We start from the raw sequence: 20435 nt of genomic DNA, 5'->3' as shown, positions 1-20435 counted from the left end.
TTGAAACTTGTAATTTCTGGAATACACCATCAACAGGGTACTAAGAGTTAACATCTATAAGGACAGTGTGACTATGTAATTCCATTGCATTATATTATTTTAGCAGCATTGTTTATGTAAAAAGTGTTAAAATATACAAAACATGTAAATTTTTAGGCATTGCTTCCTTATTTTATTGCAGTGGACACCACTGAAAAATGGAGTACTTAGGACCACTTTCTCTCTTTCCATAAGAGGTCTCTTAATGATCTGTTCCCTAAAGCACAGCATAACTGTCAAACCCTACAATGTTTACAGTGTGCCCTGATAAAAGTGCTATAACTTCCACTATGTCAAGGACCATGAAGGAGAGAATGTTCCAGAACACCAAACATAGGTTCCACAATATCAAAGCTGGAAGGGACCTGGAGCTCGTGGGATTTGTTCCCCTTATACCAGGTCAGAAAACTAAAGAAACAGGAAGAAGTAGTTGAGGGGCCTTTTCCCTTCACATCTGACAACGTTTGATGACAGCAAACCACCTCTCTACTTGCTGCATTTGCTGACATTAGGATTCTGTGGATAGAATGAGCCCCAGCCAAGGGTTTGAACTCCAGAGAATTCATTTCCCTTCAAACCGTGTGTCTCGGCACCACATTTTCCTCATGGCATTCTTCATGTCTGTGTTTCTCAGCGTGTAGATGAAAGGGTTGAACATGGGAGCAAACATGGTGTAAAATAGGGCAAAAACTTTGTCGTTACTGACAGAATCAGCTGTGGGGACATACGTGAAGATGAGGGGCAGGAAGAACAAGAACACAACAGTGATGTGTGAGCTGCAGGTGGAGAGAGCTTTGCGGCAGCTCTGGGATGAGCGTGTCCTCAGGGTGGACAGGATGATGATGTAAGAAATTACCAAGGCAACAAAGGTCACAACGGATATCATTCCTGTGGTGGTAATGACCACAATAACCAACAGACTAGTGTCCGTGCAAGCCAGCTTCAGCAGAGGGAAAATATCACATAAATAGTGGTCTATCTCATTGGGGCCACAGAAGGGAAGATCAATAATAATCAATACCTGTAGGATTGAATGGAGAAATGCCCCAAGAATCGAGGCCATCAAAAGGACATAGCATACTTGTCTGTTCATGATGACCATATAGTGAAGGGGTCTGCAGATAGCTGCATAACGGTCATAGGCCATGGCCACCAAGATGAACATCTCAGTGGCACCAAAGAAGTGGGCATAAAACATCTGGGCCATGCAGCTGTCGTAGGAGATGGTGTTCTGCTCAGCCAATAGGTCTGTGATCAGTCTGGGAGCCACTGTGGAAGTGAAGCAGACGTCCATGAATGACAGGTAGCTCAGGAAAAAGTACATGGGCTGTTCACGAAGGCGGCTGCCTCTGATGGTGAGAAGAATGAACAGGTTTCCTGACAGAATCACAATGTAGCAAAGTGAGAATACCACAAAGCAGGTGACCTTTGCATCCTCATCACTAAAAAGTCCCAAGAGGATAAATTCTGTGATGTTTTCGTGTCCCATTGTTTCTGTGGGTTTGATCATGTAGAAGAGAAAGTTAATGTACTGAAAACAGTCAACTTGTAAAACTATTGATTTATTTTAAAAGTCGTTCATGTATCCAACAAATATATATTGATAATTTATTATGATACAAACACCATAGTGAGTGCTAAGTGTACAGAAAGCAGTGTGCAAAGTACATACAATCTATACCCTCTATGTATATAGTTTGTTAGAGTACACATATACTAACAATATCACTATGAACAAGAGGATGAATAATTTAAAAGATGAAATGTTGGGGCTTTTTCTTATGTCAATCTTGAGGTGCAATTGCAGTAGTATATCTTAAGAGTGATTTTTGAATCTCTGGTTCAAAACAACATTGAGGTTTTCTGTTCTTCAAGCGCAATCTTATCGTTCTCAATTGTTCCCCAGTGACTAAATTTGTGCTGAATCCTGGAAGTTCAGTAACATCTTTAGACATCAGTGAGCTCATAATTTTTTTTAAAAGATTTTATTTTTATTTGACAGACAGAGAGCACATGCAGGGGGAGTAGGAGAGGGAGAAGCAGACTAGCCACTGAGCGGGGAGCCCAATGTAGGGCTCCATACCAGGACCCTGGAATCATGCCCTGAGCCAGAGGCAGCTGCTTAACCAACTGAGCTACCCTGGTGCCCTGAGTTACCAGCTTTAACTGTTAGACTCCACCTGTCAATTTCAGAAAGTGCTTCTACCACCTTTTCATGAACATTGGGCAATGATCAGATCTTTGGGGAAAAGGGTTGCTGTACTGCACAGGGTTCTACCATATTTGTGGTTTCCTATAATTGACCTCATGTCTCTGCTCACTTTCCAGCCTAAAGCAGGAGTTTTCATCCTTTCATGTCCCACTTTCTGGAACTTCCCAGTAGGACAGCATCCTTGGAGGGGCAAATTGCCTCCAAAGATTCTTTTTCACTAGATCTGTTTTACCAGCTTGTATTTCTTTGAATTGAGCCACTTCTTCTCTTAACAGGCTCACTATAGGCACATGGGTCCCAATCCTGAAATATTTTAATTAAAAAGTATATACTGCTTTGGTGCAAAGTATTAAACTATAGCACTTACTACATTTTGGCAAAAAAAAAAAAAAAAAGTATCACAAAACCGTTAAAATCAGGGGGCACCTGTATGGCTCAGTGGGTTAAAGCCTCTGCCCTATGCTCAGGTCATGATCCCAGTGTTCTGGGATCTAGCCCTGCATCGGGCTCTCTCCTCAGTGGGGAGCCTGTTTTCTGCTCTCTCTGCCTGCCTCTCTGCCTATTTGTGATCTCTGTCTGTCAAAGAAACAAATAAAATCTTAAAAAAAAATAATAATAAACTGTTAAACTCAGTGCCCAAGGGGACAAAACATTAACTCTAATACTGATAATACTGAACACTGATAAAATGTGCCAGCCTGTTCTGAAAGGTTATAACAGCAACCGAACAATGCTTTTCACTTTTGATTTTACAATGTGAGTTCCTATGAGATTATTTTAGAAAAATGCACATTTGGCATACAAACAGATTTTTAATAGGGTCTTAGGGAGTTTGTGGACTTTTTGGGTTGAATTCCATCCATGAACCACTGATTAACAAACTATAGCCTAATTTCTCACAAAAATCTCTGAAAATATCACTGTCACATAAGCAAAACCAGCCATAATAATTCTGGCTTATGGTGTGATTTTTTTTTTTTTTAAGTAAACAGTTCAAGATCATTTTATCTGTGAGTTATCTATTCTGTCCTTAAAAATAGAATTCCTTCGTTGAATACAGAATTGTACTAAAATATACAAAAAGATTATAAGAAGTTAAAAGATTATACCATGTTTATAGTTAGGAAAGGTCACTATAAGAAAGATGTCAATTGTTCCCAAATTAATCAATACATGCATAATTAAAACAAAAATGCTGACAAACTTTTTCATGAAAAGCTGATTCCAAAATTCAGAAAGAATTAAAACACAGAGTAGTTAAGCTAACGTTTTCAAAAGAAAAACAAAGAAAATAGATATACCTTCCAGATTTGAAGTACATTATCAAGCTATGGCAATTAAAACGTTGTATGTAGGGGTGCTTGGGTGGCTCAGTAAGTTGAGTGTCCAACTCTTGATTATGGCTCATGTCGCTCTCTCAGGGTGCTGAGATCAAGCCCTGTGTTTGGCTTCACATTCAAAGAGTCTGACATTCTCTCTCCCTCTCCCTTTACCCCTCTTGCTCTTGCTCTTACTCTCTCTCTCTCAAAAATAAATAAATATCAGAAACAAAGTTGTATGTAAAGATATTGCTGGGTTGAAAGATAGTCAATAGTTAGCACATATATATATGGGAATTTATTTCATATTTAAGTTGAAATTTTATATTGATATGAACTCTACATAATTCAAATTGATGTAAATTTTAGTAGCTGATGTTAAGAATTTGAATCTCTATCTGAATATAATATACCTCACAAGGCACAAAACATTATAATCCAGATGGGTGAAAGATACAAATGTGTGAAACAAAAGTATAAAAAGATTTGAGAAATAATTATAATAGGTTTCTATTTTATGTAAGAATATTTTCAAAGCAAACAGAAAATGGAAATTCAAAAAATATGTAAAATCTATTTTTAAACCTTCTATATGACACAACTTCATATACAACAAACATTTTTAAAAGTGGCAAATGAGAGTCAATATTTATAAATCTTTTAAAATCAATCATGGAAGACAAATAGCTCATTTGTCTAAAAAGACCAAGTATTTGACAAGGCAATACACACAAAAGAAATCAGAACTGTCCAAAAGCATATATATAAAACTATTCAACCTCATAACAATCATTGAAATGCAGATTCACAAGAATGAGATAGTATAGTCCCACTCAGCAACTTCATAAAAATAAAATATAAAAGGTTGTCCATTGGGAGCCTGGGTGTCTCAGTCAGTTAAGTGTCTGCCTTCAGATCAGGTCATGATCCCCGGGTCCTGGGATTGAGCCCACGTCCAGCTCCCTGCTAAGTGGGCAGTCTGTTTCTCTCTCTGCCTCTCTCCTTGGCTTGTGCTCTCTCTCTCGCTTGCTTACCCTCTCTCTCTCAAATATATAAATGAGATCTTTAAAAAATAAACAAAAAATAAAAATAAATTTAAAAAGATAGTCCCTTAAAATTTTGATGAGCGACACAGCAAAACTACCCCAGAAAGCATACAAAAAGATATTCTTCACAGACTCTTTCAAATTTGGAAAAGAGAAGTTGATCTAAAACCTGAGCATAGAATGGAAATAAGGGATGGTATGTTCTCTTTACTGAAAACTAGACAAATTTAATGTTTGAGGCTTACGAAACATATACCATGATAGAAAACACTAAGACACACTTCAGTGTGGAAAATATAATAAAATACAAAAAAAAAAATCACAGTATGATAACGTACACATTAAAAAAAAAATCACAGCCACAGAATATCACGTAGTTTCTATGAGAACCTCTGTTTTTATAAATTAATAGAAAAACGTGTGGAAGGAAAGATTTACTTCTCAGATATAGAGGAGATGATAGCCAAAGTAGATTTTTGGGTTATTCAATGTTTTAATCTCTTTGTTAAAGGGATTATATTTCATTATTCTGTAATTAAAGTTAATTTTAAAACATCATTTTATAGTACATTTTAAGAAGAACACAACACATGAAAAAAATAAAAGGAAGCACAATAAAAAGTGAACCTTTATTGGAAGTCAGTAATCTTAAAGAACTTTTATTAATCACTATATTGTTTCTTCAATGACTTTAGCAAGTTTAGACATAGATGCTCTTCCTCAAGCATCATATGTCATCAATTGTCATAAAAATGTAACTATAACTAGACAGGTACATAAACCTAACTCCCACACACCTTCACAAGGACATATTTGATATAAGGAAACACACATATATCTATATCTCTTTTAAACCTCTGTCTGGATTTGGTCTTTATTTCAGCACTAGCTCATCTAGCTATAATTTTTTTTTTTAATTTTTAAAAGATTTTATTTATTTATTTGACAGACAGAGATCACAAGGAGGCAGAGAGGCAGGCAGAGAGAGAGGAGGAAGCAGGCTCCCCGCCAAGCAGAGAGCCAGATGCAGGAATTGATCCCAGGACCCCAGGATCATGACAGGAGTAGAAGGCAGAGGCTTAACCCATTGAGCCACCCAGGGACCCCTAACTATACTTTTATAATCCTGATAGAATTTAAAGAAATTTCAAGGTGATTTGTAAAATCTCTAGCTGTTATTACTTAGGACTCAAGTTCATAATTTGCTCTTTTCATGGTTCCTTATTTTGCTGAACCAACTCTAGCCCTTATTGTTTTAACAGAAGGAAACAACAAATCTGCAACACAGATTGCTGAATACCAGGATATGTTATGCAAAAGGTTAACAACCTCCGGTATGTATGGAATGAGTAGAAATGCTGTCACTTGCAAACTTTTGCTTACCTGCAATCTTCCTCTCTGCTGCAACAGGTTCATTAAGGAAATCTACACCAGGCAGCATTTTCAAAGGGGCAGGACACTGGTTTTCACTCTCCCTTACCACAACTTCCAAAAAGGCATTAAAAGGGAGGAAAACAAATAACCCCTGATTTTCAGGATCATCTTGGTGTCCTTAGTCTCACAGAAGATATTGCTTAGGACACAACACTGACTAGCTCATCTTCAATTCCTAAAGTGAAATTGGCAACGTATTTGCAAGAGAGACAGGTTATCATGGTGGGAGAGAGTGCTTGAATTTGGCTGAATGCATTCCAATATATGATCCACTAAACCTGAATAATCTTAGGCAAGTTATAAACCTTCTGAGTCTTGTTTTATTCATCTATAAAACAATGATAATAGTACCTATCACATAGGAATCTTGTGGGGGATCAAATTAAAATATTCATATAAAACAGTGAGCTACAGATATGTGCATATAATACATCATAAGAATAACTATGAACTCTTATTAATTTAAAAATGACTAATATTCTATAAGTGCTTCACAGCTCATAGGACAAAGGGAGCTCTGGGAACACATTTTCTTCAATAGTTTGACATGCCACTGAACATAGATTTCTATAGAAGTTATACAAGTATTTTGACAAGTAACCACTACTGAAAATCCCAAACCAATGACCAAGACTTGTGATAGGACACAGGATTACCCATTTCATAGATCAAAGAACTGAAATCAAAGTAAAAATTTACTCATGAAGACCTTCAACACCCTACGAAAGATTATTTCTCTCTTATTTAGAATGAATGGAGCCAACACTTCAAGAAAATATTTTATCCCTCTATTTTACTTAGTTCATTTTATCATTTTCTGCAGGGTTTTAAACATTTTTAATACATATATCAGATCTATCTTTGTTAGAAAAATAGTCATCAATTATATAATTTGAACTCTCCACCTGTGGTCCCTGAAATGTTCTTCCATATAATCCCTATTCATTCAAATATCAGGAATTATTGCTCACTATTACATACCTGTGGCTCAGTGAGGAAATAAATGGAGGTTCTTGTCCTGATCTGCCACTCCCTGATTATGGGATTTAGGAAGAAGTTCTGCATATCCGCTTGGTATCTATTTCCTCTTAAGAAAATAAGGAATTGGGCACCTGGGTGTCTCAGTGGGTTAAAGCCTCTGCCTTTGTCTCAGGTAATGATTCCAGGGTCCTGGGATCAAGCCCTGCATCAGGCTCTCTGCTCAGCATGGAGCTTGCTTCCCCATCCCCTCACCTGCCTCTCTGCCTACCTGTGATCTGTCAAGCAAACAAAAATTTTTTAAAAAGAAAAACAAAGAAAATAAGGAATTGTAGTTTTCATGGATCCTTCCACCTGCAAAGAACTGAATTTTTTAATCAAGTTATTTTCTGACCTATTTACCAATTTATCAAAATTATCAATTCACTTTCCATCATCTTCTTACTCTCTTTATTCTTTTTATTTTATTGTTTATATTATTCTCTTTATGTTCTTCTTATATTATTTTTTCCAGACTTTTATTATTTTTTTCATTTCTTTTCTGTCCAAAGAAGAGTACACAACGTTCCATAATTTCTCCTAGCTCCTTGATGTGGCAGTTAAAGAGGCCCATATTTGAAACCAGGATTTCAAAATAGCATTCTCATTTTTCCATTTTTTTTATTACAACAGACCTTTTAAAGATTTTTTGTAAACTATTAAAATGTCAAATTGTTACATGAATTACAAGCCTAAAAGTTATAAAAGAAGCCATTACCAAGAAGATATATTTCTAGACTATTATTCATGCAAAACAAGCAAACAATTACCTTAGAAAACAAGTGAAAAAGGATGGATGATTCTGTAATTGCTCAAAGAGATGACTTAGGCCCAGGTATTCAAAAATATAAAACATAAGAATAAACAGAAGATGGAAAAGGGAAAAAAAAAAAAGAACTCACATTTCTAATATTAGCCAATTCCAATTAATAGTGAATGGGATATTCTTGTCTTCTTGAACTCATGACAACAACAACAACAAAAAATCTCCAAAATCAAAAGATAAATAGATCTCTTAGAACAATAACAACAACAACAAAAAGTAATGAAAAGAAGTCTAATACTTTGTAGATAGTTTTCAAATTATATTTAAAATGTAATGAATCACTGAATTCTACTCCTGAAATTAATATTACACTATATGTGAAGTAGCTAGAATATAAATAAAAACTTGAAACTACAAAAAGTAAAAAAAAAGAAAAGAAATATGTTTTAAAAATTAACTATGAATACTCAAATAAGAATGAGAAGTATATCATAAAACTGGAAGGAAAATCTCAACTGTATCTGGCCCTTTCTGCCTTGCGTATTTTTCCCCTTTGATGCAATAATGAGCTTTAAGGTCTACTTCCCTAAATGTACAGGGTTGAGGACTCTAGGAGAAGATGCAGGGTAATAGTCAGTAAGAATATTTAAAGGCACTGGATGCTTGTGAGAACTGGACCTGTCAATGGCAATGCCTATGGGAATGGAATTCTTGGACAAGTCTGGTAAAAATAAACTCTGGTGATTTTAATTTGCTTTTGCTTTTCCAATGGGCTTTTGAATATTTTTTTTAAAAGATTGTTTCAAATATCAAATATATGATGTTAAACATTGAATACAGTTTCCATGATCAGTGGTAAAATTTTTATTTTTTTAAAGATTTTTTGTTTGTTTATTTATTTGACAGACAGAGATCACAAGTAGGCAGAGAGGCAGGCAGAGAGAGAGAGGAGGAAGCAAGCTCCCTGCTGAGCAGAGAGCCAGATATGGGGCTTGATCTCAGGACCCTGGGATCATGACCTGAGCCAAAGGCAGAGGCTTAACCCACTGAGCCAACCAGGTGATAAAAATTTTAAAGTGACCTCATTCTTTTCTACACAAGGAATAAACCCTAATGCATCCATTATGTTTATTATAGGTCTTCCACTGTTTCCATTATTAAGACTAATTATCTTTTTTTTTTAAGATTTTATTTATTTATTTGACAGAGAGAGATCACAAGTAGGCAGAGAGGCAGGCAGAGAGAGGGGGGAAGCAGGCTCCCCGCTGAGCAGAGAGCCCGATGCGGGGCTTGATCCCTGGACCCTGAGATCATGACCTGAGACGAAGGCAGTGGCTTAACCCACTGAGCCACCCAGGTGCCCCAAGACTAATTATCTTTTAATATTAAAGGTGTTCAGCTTTTTCTTAAAATAATTAAGGTCAAACTTAAGTGTCCCCATTCCCACAAAACTTAGTCACATTATACCCCTTTCTGAAAACTAATCCCATGCCCCAAGTTATCCCATTACACTCACAATACCTAATTTCATCAGATCATTTGAGTCCCCTTTCATAGATAGTCTGAAGGTTTTTTTGTTTGTTTTGTTTTGGGGGGTTTTGTGTGTCTTCTTTAAATATTGGTGTTCTCTCACTTTCTCAATGAACTATTAACTCAATGAAATAGGCTCTATTGGTTCACAAGACTGTATTTAATAATTTAAATTTAGATCATGGCAAGAACAATAGCAGTATTGAAAAGTCATTACAATGCACTAGTAATTGTGCTAAGGATGTTAAAGGGATTTTTAAAATGTAATGCATGTAATGACCCCATGAGATGATATTTTTAATATTTCCCAGAGACACAAAGAGATAATTGACAAGACTAGGCAGCTAGTAACTAGTATAATAGAATTTGACCTTGCTAAAATGCTTTACTGACCCTACTGTGACCAGTATTTCTATACTTTATACAGAGTAAAGTCTTAATAAGTATATCTGAATTTTTATTAAAATAAAAAATAATGTACTGAATAGTTCAAAATCACACCTAAATTTTGAATTGCAGTACTTAGCATATGTACTTTTATTTTCCAACTTATACAGTCCACTCATAGTAGAACCTCAATTGCACCAACAAAATAAATTTCTAATTTCTATAGTATTGATGATTTTAGGATGGCAAAGTAACATAAAATTTAAAGGATTTTTTTTCATTTTTTTTTCCTGTTTTACTGTTGTTTGTTTTTTTTTTTAATTTTTTATATTTTAGAAACATATATTTTTATCCCCAGGGGTACAGGTCTGTGAATCGCCAGGTTTACACACTTCACAACACTCACCAAAACACATACCCTCCCCAATGTCCATAACCCCACCCACCGTCTCACACCCCCCTCCCCCCAGCAACCCTCTGTTTTGTGAGATTAAGAGTCACTTATGGTTTGCCTCGGCATCAGGGAAATACAAATTAAAACCACTATGAGATATCACCTCACACCAGTCAGAATGGCTAAAATTAACAAGTCAGAAAATGACAGATGCTGGTGAGTATGTGGAGAAAGGGGAAACCTCCTACACTGTTGGTGGGAATGCAAGCTGGTGCAACCACTCTGGAAAACAGCCTGGCGGTTCCTCAAAGTGTTGAAAATAGAACTACCCTATGACCCAGCAATTGCACTACTGGGTATTTACCCTAAATATACAAACATAGTGATCCAAAGGGGCACGTGTCCCTTTGGATCATGTGCACCCACATGTTTATGGCAGCAATGTCCACAATAGCCAAACTATGGACAGAACCTAGATGTCCATCAACAGATGAATGGATAAAGAAGAGGTGGTATATATACACAATGGAATACTATGCAGCCATCAAAATAAAGGAGGACTGATTTTTTAAAAAATATTTTAGTTATTTATTTGACAGACAGAGATCACAAGTAGGCAGAGAGGCAGGTAGAGAGAGAGGAGGAAGCAGGATCCCTGCTGAGCAGAGAGCTGGTGCTGGGCTTGATCCCAGGACCCTGAGATCATGAATCATGACCCCAGCCAAAGGCAAAGGCTTTAACCCACTGAGCCACCCAGGTGCCCCAGGACTGATTATTTTTTTGTGTGTACAATGCATACATGCATGTGAATGGACACAGGAAGATGGCTGAAGGATGCACCAGAGCAACAGTGTCAAAATCTAATTAGATATGCAGCTTAAGCATTTGGTAGGAGAGGCAGTTTTATGTGAGATGCATTTGCCAGATGTCCAGGATGATTCATGTTATCACCTCAGATGCTAAAGACAGAGAGTCTGAGTTTAAATCCCATGTATACCTTTCACAGGCAATGTGGCTTCAGGTAAGGCACTTATCTCACTGGAATTTAGATTCTTCTCATATAACTATAATTATTTTATCATACATCAGTAATACACATTCAGTATTATTATTAGTAGTAGTAGTAGTATGGCTATGATTTAACTATTATTATTAGAAATTTTTGACACAATTTATAAAGAAACTTGGAAATATTTCTAGGACAAAGCATTCCAGTCACAACCTTTAGACTGAAGTCACTGATACGCAAGGACAAAATAAGACAACAACTCACTGCACAAAATTCTGTGATACTGAAATATAAATTCCATACTCCAAGGCCTCATCCATGACACTGACATGTTCTTGCATGCAGACAACTTGTGATAGCTGAAGTGATTGTGTAAGCTACTTGATGAAGATCATACATTTAGTTGGATTCAAGGATTATGTTAATATATAATGTTACTTATATTTCCTCCAAGACTGATTCCGACCTAAGGGATTATCATATTTTCCACATAGATAACATTTAGAAGAGGATGCAAAAGTGGCATATTTCATAGGGATAGAACAATCCTCATTTTATAAATATTGACTTATTCATTCTTCAGTTCTTGGGTTAAAGCTATGATTTTTAAAACTTCTTTTACACTGTGGTGGAAATAATTCCAAAATATCTCTCAGGATTTCCTGCCCTAGCCCCAAGGACTATAAATATGATAATATAGCACATATTAATGTAGAATTACTTGTCTAAGGGATTTCAACAATGTGATTAAAGTTACTGGCATGTTGACTTTGAGTTATATGTTTCAATCCTATCTAATCCCACAAGCTCTTTAAAAGTAGAGAATTTTTCCAGCCTGGCAACAGAAAAGTAAGTAGGATAGATTCAAAGTACAGTTAGACTAAAATGCACCACCCCTGGCTTCGAAGATGAAAGGCCACATACAAAGCCCTCTGGGAGCTGAAAGCCGACATTCCCCTCCTTCCCCTAATTGTCAGCTAGGAAGTTTCTAAAGACAGGAAACCCCATCTTGAAGCTCCATTTTCCTTTCTAAAGAATAAATTCTTGAACTGGGCCAGAATGCTAATTTTTTCTATAAGCAATTCCTCAAAAAATCCAAAAGAACAACTATAATAAGGACCATAAAACTATTAAACTTTATGAAGATATAAAAGTTAACTAGTCCATGCCAGGAATACATTTGTGTGACAGCATCAATAGAATAATTAATTAGATGGTAATTAAAAACAGGGTGCAGCAATGGCCATGGTAGCCAAACTGTGGAAAGAACCAAGATGCCCTTCAATGGACAAATGGATAAGGAAGATGTGATCCATATACCCTATGGAGTATTATGCCTCCATCAGAAAGGATGAATACCCAACTTTTGTAGCAACATGGACGGGACTGGAAGAGATTATGCTGAATGAAATAAGTCAAGCAGAGAGAGTCAAATATCATATGGTTTCACTTATTTGTAGAACATAACAAATAATATAGAGAACATAGAGAGATGGAGAGGAGAAGGGAGTTGAGGAAAATTGGAAGGGGAGGTGAACCATGAGAGACTATGGACTCTGAAAAACAATTGAAGGTTGAAGGTGCAGAGGGTGGAAGGTTGGGGGACCCAGGTGGTGGGTATTGCAGAGGGCATGTATTGAATAGACCACTGGGTGTGGTGCATAAACAATGAATTCTTTTACACTGAAAAGAAATTAATTAAAAAAACAAAACAAAACAAAACAAACAAACAAAACAAAACAAAACAGGGTGCCTGGGTAGCTCAGTGGGTAAGACCTCAGACTCTTGATTCACCTCAGGTCATGATTTCAGGGTTGTGAGATCCAGCCGGTGTTGAGTGTGGAGCCCACATGGGATGTTCTCCCTCCCTCTTTCTCTGACCATCCCCACCTCCCTGCACTCTCTCTCTTAAATAAATAAATAAATAAATAAATAAATAAATAAATAAATAAAAACAACGCACAAAAAAGGAAAGCAATGAAGGAGTTAGTAGTTAGTAATTGAAAGTAGTTCCATCTGTCAGTACCAAGTTTGTTTTTTGATTTATTTTTCTCTCTCCTCTTCTTTGTCTAAATCATCTGATAACTCCTTTCTCCTCTCTCTTAAAAAACCCTTTGCTTTCCCCACATAAACAGGACACTTTTCCTGCTTACACCAAATCCATGCTCCCCAAATTGCAATTCTGAGACCCCAAATAGTGGTCTGTGGTCTTTTTCAGTTTCTCCTCCTTTTCTCACTTGAATCTATGAGGGGACACTGAAAAAAAAAAAAAAAAAAAAAAAAAAGGTTTATTACTCCCAAGTCACAGAGGGTACATTACAGGCCTAGGGACGCACAGTTTGATCACAGGTACACAGAGACAGGGAGAGAAAGAAAAAGCTTGACAATCTGATATTCTCTTTATTGAGAAAAAGAGTAGGGTGCCCAGTATTTGTAGGTTCACTACTGGTGAATTTAAAATATAAAGTCCAGGAAGAAAAACACAGGGTCACACAAATGATCAGTTAGAGGTCACCCAGGGCTTTCCAAAAGAGGGAATTCACTGGTGGAGCAGCCTGACTCCTCACCTAATTATGTCCCTGGCATTGTGTTCATGGCAGATGAGAGGTCTTTGAAATGGATGCTCCAGCCATCAAAGCTTAATGTTAGAACTTTAAATAATAATAATAATAATTAAAAAAAAAAAACAGGATTCCTGGGTGGCTCAGTCAGTTAAGAGTCTGCCTTTGGCTCAGGTCATGATCCAGGGTCCTGGAATCCAGCCCCCTCATCAGGGTCCATGCTCAAGGGAAGTCTGCTTCTCCCTCTGCCCACAGCTCCTCTACTTGTGCTCTCTCTCTCTCTCACTTTCTCTCTCCCTCATAAATAAAATCTTTAAAATTAAAATAAATAAATAAATAAATAACTGTCAGGCACATACACTATTCATAATAGGGTCACATTATGAAGATTAAGACTCCAAAATATTCTTTCCTTAGGGGACACAATTCAACTCCTAACATCAACTTTCAAGTCTTAAGTAAGTTTTTCATCTCAAAAGATTCTATGTTCAGACATATGCATTTTTTAACCATAAATGTTTTTTTTTTCAATTATTACATGTAGCAGTAGACAAAATTATTTAAAGTCAGTACATTTTTACATAAGGAATCTCACATAATTTATTTTCATGCCCACCAAGGTTGCCTTAGTTCCTCCAATCTTTGAATCAAAATTTATCTTCATGATAGCCTTTTTAAAAAGAATATCTGCTTTTTTAAAAATTGAAATAGCTTGTGTAAATTTATGGTGTACAACATGTTGATCTGATACATTATAATATTGTAGTATGGTTGCCATTAAAAATAAAAATTTGAACAGTATAGTATCAGTAAATAGAAGTTATACCATTCTGCAATGCATATGAGGAAGTGTTCAAGAGCACTTGTAATAAAGATGTTTCTAAGAATGCCAACAAGCATAAAAATAAAGATAATACATATATGTGTGTGTGTGTGTGTGTATGTGTGTATATATATATATATATATATATATATATATATATATATATATATATATCCCCCATGCCCAATCCTCAGTTGTCATGTCATTTCAATTCTTTCAGTTGGGCTTATTTTCTCTGAATATTTTATGTGAATATGGACACAATAATGACTTTATGATGGGATACTTTTCTGCCTAGAAACTTTGGGATCTAATTATTTCAAGCAATTTACATTAGGGCTCTTTGAATAGGAATTGCTAGTTCAGGAATTGCTAGTTTCCTGAACTAGCAAACCCAAGAATAATACAGACTTTGACGATATGCCAATACATAAGATTAAAAAAAAAAAGGCCATCATGTCTTTCATACTTTTGGCAGCTCTTTCTTATAGTTCCTTCCAAAGACCTAAAAAATAGGTCTGTGAGTAAAGCAAACAACATAATTATTCTATGAGGCAACTCCAATGATGTGGGTCTGCAGAAGGTTCATCAGGATAGACATCTACTCCAAAATTCTATCTTTCCACGCTGTGAAAACACCCCTATCATTAAGTGCTCCATGAGGTCACACTTGTACATAGTGGCCATTGAATCCTACAGTTCTCTCATGTATGACGTGTACTCATAGAGCACGATTGGACATTCCTGCTTGGCCTTCCTTGTGACATGCATCTAGTTAGATGTTTGGCAGCAAAGAAGCATGCGGGAGATTCTCAAGAAAAAAACAAATATCATTGTCTGACAACTTGTTTAAATGCGATAATCACAATGTGTCTAGGCAAGAGAAGACTGCTGTTGCCTTCTTTAAAGGGACAGGGAGCTGCTTGTGACAACTAAGAGAATGCATGATCATTTCTGAGTTCATAGTTCTCCTCTTACATATACAAAGATATCTACTTTTAGAAGCCAGACTCTTTCCTATCAAAACACTGACATAAGGGAAAAAAAAAAAAAAACAAAACCTAGTGAGGTTCCACATTCCATTACTTTAGCAGTTCCACTCTCATTATCACAAAATTCTAAACCAGAATTAGATCATTATCTCTGTTGGCAAGAGACATGAAAACAGCAGTCATGGGAGCTCCATATCAGAAGCATATCAGAATATATTTTGAATAGAATGTCTCTGGGGAGGTACCTAAATGAAACCCAACATACTCCCCTTTTTATATATGTCTTATCTTTAAATAGAAGAGGACTTCAACTAAAACTCTACCAACTAGGATCTGCAAAATGTGACCCTTGCAAGAAGAAAACAAACAACTATGATCAATGATAAACTGCTTGAGATGGATAAATTCTGAATCTGAAAAAAAAATGATGTATGTATGTCACAAGTATTCACTGTGGAATTCATGACATTCCATTGCCACACAAAGAAATAGATGATCATTTTTTTTTCCCCAAGCTAAGTTCTTTTTTTTTTTTTTTTAATCTTTATTTTAAGTAGACTCTACACCCAACACTGGGTTTAAACTCACAAACCTGAGATCAAGAGTCATATGCACTACTCACTGAGCCAGCCAGGTACCCCTGAAACTAAGAAGTTCTAATATTCCTGGCATTATAAAGTTAATACAAACTTAGCAATTTTGATATAATTTAGTAATTTATAAATAAAAAAAATATGTTCCAAATAAACAAAAATTCTCAAATTTTATGTACAGCTAATAGACACATGAAAAAATGTTCATCATTAGCCATCAGAGAAATTCAAATCAAAACCACATTGATTTATCACCTTACACCAGTTACGATGGCCAAAATCAACAAGACAGTAAACAACAAGTGTTGGAGAGGATGTGGAGAAAGGGGAACACTCTTACACTGTTGGTGGGAATGCAAGCTGGTGAAGCCACTTTGGAGAACAGTGTGGAGATTCTTTAAGAAATAATATATGGTAGGATCTCTACATAACTGACACTATTCATCAACTCGGGATCAGAACAAGTGCACTGTGATGGAAAGAAGGTATACAAACCATTTTTATTCTATAAAAAAATGGGTTATTTCTAACTCAATGTTTATAGCAGCAATGGCCACAATTGCCAAATTGTGGAAAGAGCCAAGTTGCCCTTCAATAGACAAATGGATAAAATATATACATATATATGTTTCATATATAAAATAGAATATTATGCCTCCATCAAAAAGAATGAATACCCAACTTTTGTATCAGCATGGACAGGACTGGAGGAGATTATGCTAAGTAAAATAAGTCAAGCAGAGAGAGTCATTGATCATATGGTTTTATTTACTTGAGCAGCATAAGGAATAACATGGAGGACATTAGGAGCAGGAAAGGAAAAGTGAATTGGGGGAAATCAGAGGGAGAGATGAAGCATGAAAGACTGTGGACTCTGAGAAACAAACTGAGCGTTTTGGAGGGGAGGTTGAAGGGGGATTATGTGAGCCCTGTAGTGGGTATTAAGGAGGACACATATTACATGGAGCACTGTGTGTGGTGCATAAATAATGAATCTTGGAACACTGAAAAAAATAAAATTAAATTTAAAAAAATAAACAAAAAATAGAGCTACCCTATGACCCTGCAATTGCACCGTTGGGTATTTACCCCAAAGATACAGATGTAGTGAAAAGAAGAACCATCTGTACCCCAATGTTCATAGTAGTAATGGCCACACTTGCCAAACTATGGAAAGAACCAAGATGCCCTTCAACAAATGAATGGATAAAGAAGATATGGTCCATATATACAACAGAGTATTATGCCTCCAACAGAAAGGATGAATATGCAGTGTTCATAGTAGTAATGGCCACACTTGCCAAACTATGGAATGTTCATAGTAGTAATGGCCACACTTGCCAAACTATGGAAAGAACCAAGATGCCCTTCAACAAATGAATGGATAAAGAAGATATGGTCCATATATACAACAGAGTATTATGCCTCCATCAGAAAGGATGAATATGCAACTTTTGTATCAACATGGATGGGACTGGAAGAGATTATGCTGAGCCAAATAAGTCAAGCAGAGAAAGTAAATTATCATATGGTTTCACTTTCTTGTGGAGTATAAAAAATAACATGGAGGACATTGGAAAATGGAGAGGGGAAGTGATTTGGTGGTAATTGGAGGGGGAGACAAACCATGAGAGACTGTAGACTCTGAGAAACAAAATGAGAGTATTGGAGGGAAGAGGGGCCGAGGGTGGGGTGAACCTGGTTGTGAGTGTTAAAAAGGGCACGTTTTGCATGAAACACTGGGTATGGTGCATAAACAATAAATTTTGGAACACTGAAAAATTTAAAATTGAATAAAATTTAAAAAAATACAAATAATAAAATGGGTTGAAATCAAAAAGATTCTTAAGAATCATATAATTCAATATTGCCATATTGATGAATGGTGGCAAAAGGTGATATACATCAACACTGCAAAAATACAGTTTTTAATCCAAATATCTTGGTGTCTCTCAAGTTACCCTCTTTTCTAGATCTTATTAAAACTCACTAAGAGGGGCACATGGGTAGCTCAATGGATTAAGCCTCTACCTTCAGCTCGGGTCATGATCCCAGGGTCCTGGGATCGAACCTCACATTGGGCTTTCTGCTCAGCCGGGAGTCTGCTTCCCCCTCTCTCTCTGCCTGCCTCTCTGCCTACTTGAGATCTCTCTGTCAAATAAATAAATAAAATCTTAAAAAAAATAAAGCTCACTAAGATAATCCATATTTGCAATGTATTTGCTTCAAAGCCTAAAAAGTCCCCTCTGAGTTTTAATATTTTCAGTTATCATATTCAAATTCCCTATTTCAACCATTGGCTGCTTATATGTTTTATTTATAGCCCACATGAATATATCTACTTAATTTGGGACATGTATGCTACCTACAATCATAATAACCCAAAAGTATAAATAAATTATTATAATTTGTATGACCCAAGGAAAAGTTAATGCTTCCCCCAAATTAGAAGTGATCATTGTAGAAGCAAAAAGTTTTTACAAAAAAAAAAAATACAAAGAGTACCAGTCCCATTATCAGAAACTTTCCAAGGTAAAAATAATCCATCAGAAAAATAAATATTCACACTATTTTCTGCCACTGTTTTAGAAGAATCTAAATAAATATAAGAAGAATTTGAAATATGACCCCAAGAAATAAAGGGATTACCTAGCTACTAGAGTGTCCCCTAAAACATAAGGATTTTACAATTATTTGAAACTGGTGCTTTCTGCTCAGTCAACCAAGAACAACCAAGTTGAAGCTCCACGGACCGACATGATGTGACTGAAGTGTCTAATATAAGGAAGTCATTTGAAGGAGGAAAAGCCTCCCAGGCTGTGGATATAAGTGTATAAAACATTACTTGTAAACAGAGAACACCAGAATTCAGTGTGAAAAAGGTCAGGGAAAACACTGGGTCAAAACCACAGTGATGCTAGGCAGGCAAGAGAGGCAGAGACACAGCAGTGAACATCAAAAGCATGTGTCTTGACATGGCTGTTTGTACCTGGTGCTGTCTCCTCTGTACATGAAAATGACTCAGCACTAACCAGTGTACATGTTCATTCTTGAAGGAATGAATTTTCATGTCCCTTGATGATGTTAACACCACAATAAAAAGATAAGATTCTCAATTGGCTTCTAGGTGAATCTGAACTATGAAGAAAAATTTGAAACACCCATTTATCTTTTGTCATCTAAGATCAACTTCTTTCTCCATAACTTCCTCATGGCATCTTTCACCTCTGCATTCCTCAATGTGTAAATCAGAGGATTGATCAAAGGTATTCCAAGGGTATAAAACGCAGCTATCATCTTATCCATGGGGAAGGTGGTTGCAGGGCGTGTGTATATAAATATGCAAGGACCAAAGAACAAGATGACCACAATGATGTGGGAGATGCAAGTGGAGAAGGCTTTTCTCCTCCCTTTAGCACTGTGGTTTCTCAGAGAATACAAGATAATAACATAGGAGCACATCAGCATGACAAAACTCACTGTACAAATGGCCCCACTATTGGACACCAACAGTAGGTTGATCACATAGGTGTCTGCACAGGCAAGTTTCAACAAGGGCTGCAAGTCACAAAAATAGTGATCAATCACATTGGGACCACAGAAGGGTAAACTCAAGGTCAGAGAAAGCTGAGCTGAAGAATGTACACAGGACCCCATCCAGGCCATAGCCATCAGCACAGCACAGATCTGAGGACTCATGATGGTTGTGTAGTGCAGAGGCTTACAGATGGCCACATAGCGGTCAGCAGCCATGAGGATAAGGATGAAGATCCCCAAGCAGCCAAAGAAATGTAGTGAAAAGACTTGTAACATGCACTCACTGAAAGAGATAGTGGTCTTCCTCAAAAGGGCATCCACAATCATTCTAGGGGCTATGCAAGTACAGAGGCAGGTGTCAGATAAAGATAGGTGGAAAATGAAGAAGTACATTGGACTCCCGAGTGTCTGGCTGGTCTTGATAGTAGTAATAATCAGAGAGTTACCCAGCAACGTCCCCAAATAGAAAAGCAAGAAAATGACAAACCCTATTTTCTTTCTAACAGGATCCTGGGTCAACCCAAGCAGAATGAATTCAGTCACGTTATTATTCAGCTGCATTATTTCATCAATTAGGAGACGCTTGAGTATGAATTTGTTGATCTGCAAAAAATAAAGGTATTAATTCATGGTGTGATGTGTGATTTAATGGAACATTTTAAGCAAACTAAATATTCCTCATCAATATTTTGGGGGTGATTTTTCACAAGTCACCTCAATAGTTCTTTCCTTTATTTATAATTATCTTTTCATAAGGTCATTATGAGTCTCAACAA

General features: G+C 36.5%; 2 protein-coding genes and 1 non-coding gene across 3 annotated transcripts; all 3 read right to left on the bottom strand.

Annotated features, from left to right (window-relative positions):
* Positions 1-516: 516 nt before the first annotated feature.
* On the bottom strand, positions 517-1528 carry LOC116600093 (olfactory receptor 4P4-like). The gene has a single exon (XM_032360170.1). It carries the CDS (start codon positions 1526-1528, stop codon positions 602-604), a length of 927 nt encoding a protein of 308 aa, XP_032216061.1. The 3' UTR covers positions 517-601.
* Positions 1529-15015: 13487 nt separating this feature from the next.
* LOC116600486 lies at positions 15016-15142 on the bottom strand. Its single transcript, XR_004289686.1, has one exon. It is a non-coding gene; the product is annotated as a small nucleolar RNA SNORA18 (small nucleolar RNA).
* Positions 15143-19287: 4145 nt separating this feature from the next.
* Positions 19288-20220, bottom strand: LOC116600059 (olfactory receptor 4C16-like). The gene has a single exon (XM_032360043.1). It carries the CDS (start codon positions 20218-20220, stop codon positions 19288-19290), a length of 933 nt encoding a protein of 310 aa, XP_032215934.1.
* Positions 20221-20435: the final 215 nt, after the last annotated feature.

Source organism: Mustela erminea, chromosome 9 (assembly GCF_009829155.1).
Source record: "Mustela erminea isolate mMusErm1 chromosome 9, mMusErm1.Pri, whole genome shotgun sequence".
In the NCBI taxonomy this organism is placed as follows: domain Eukaryota; kingdom Metazoa; phylum Chordata; class Mammalia; order Carnivora; family Mustelidae; genus Mustela; species Mustela erminea.
The sequence above is the reverse complement of the archived record's forward strand: the minus strand, read 5'-3'. Positions and strand labels throughout refer to the sequence as shown.

Excerpts from the sequence above, each read along its gene's own strand:
- LOC116600059 (XM_032360043.1), bottom strand. The coding sequence starts at position 20,220 with ATGCAGCTGAATAATAACGTGACTGAATTCATTCTGCTTGGGTTGACC.
- LOC116600093 (XM_032360170.1), bottom strand. The coding sequence starts at position 1,528 with ATGGGACACGAAAACATCACAGAATTTATCCTCTTGGGACTTTTTAGT.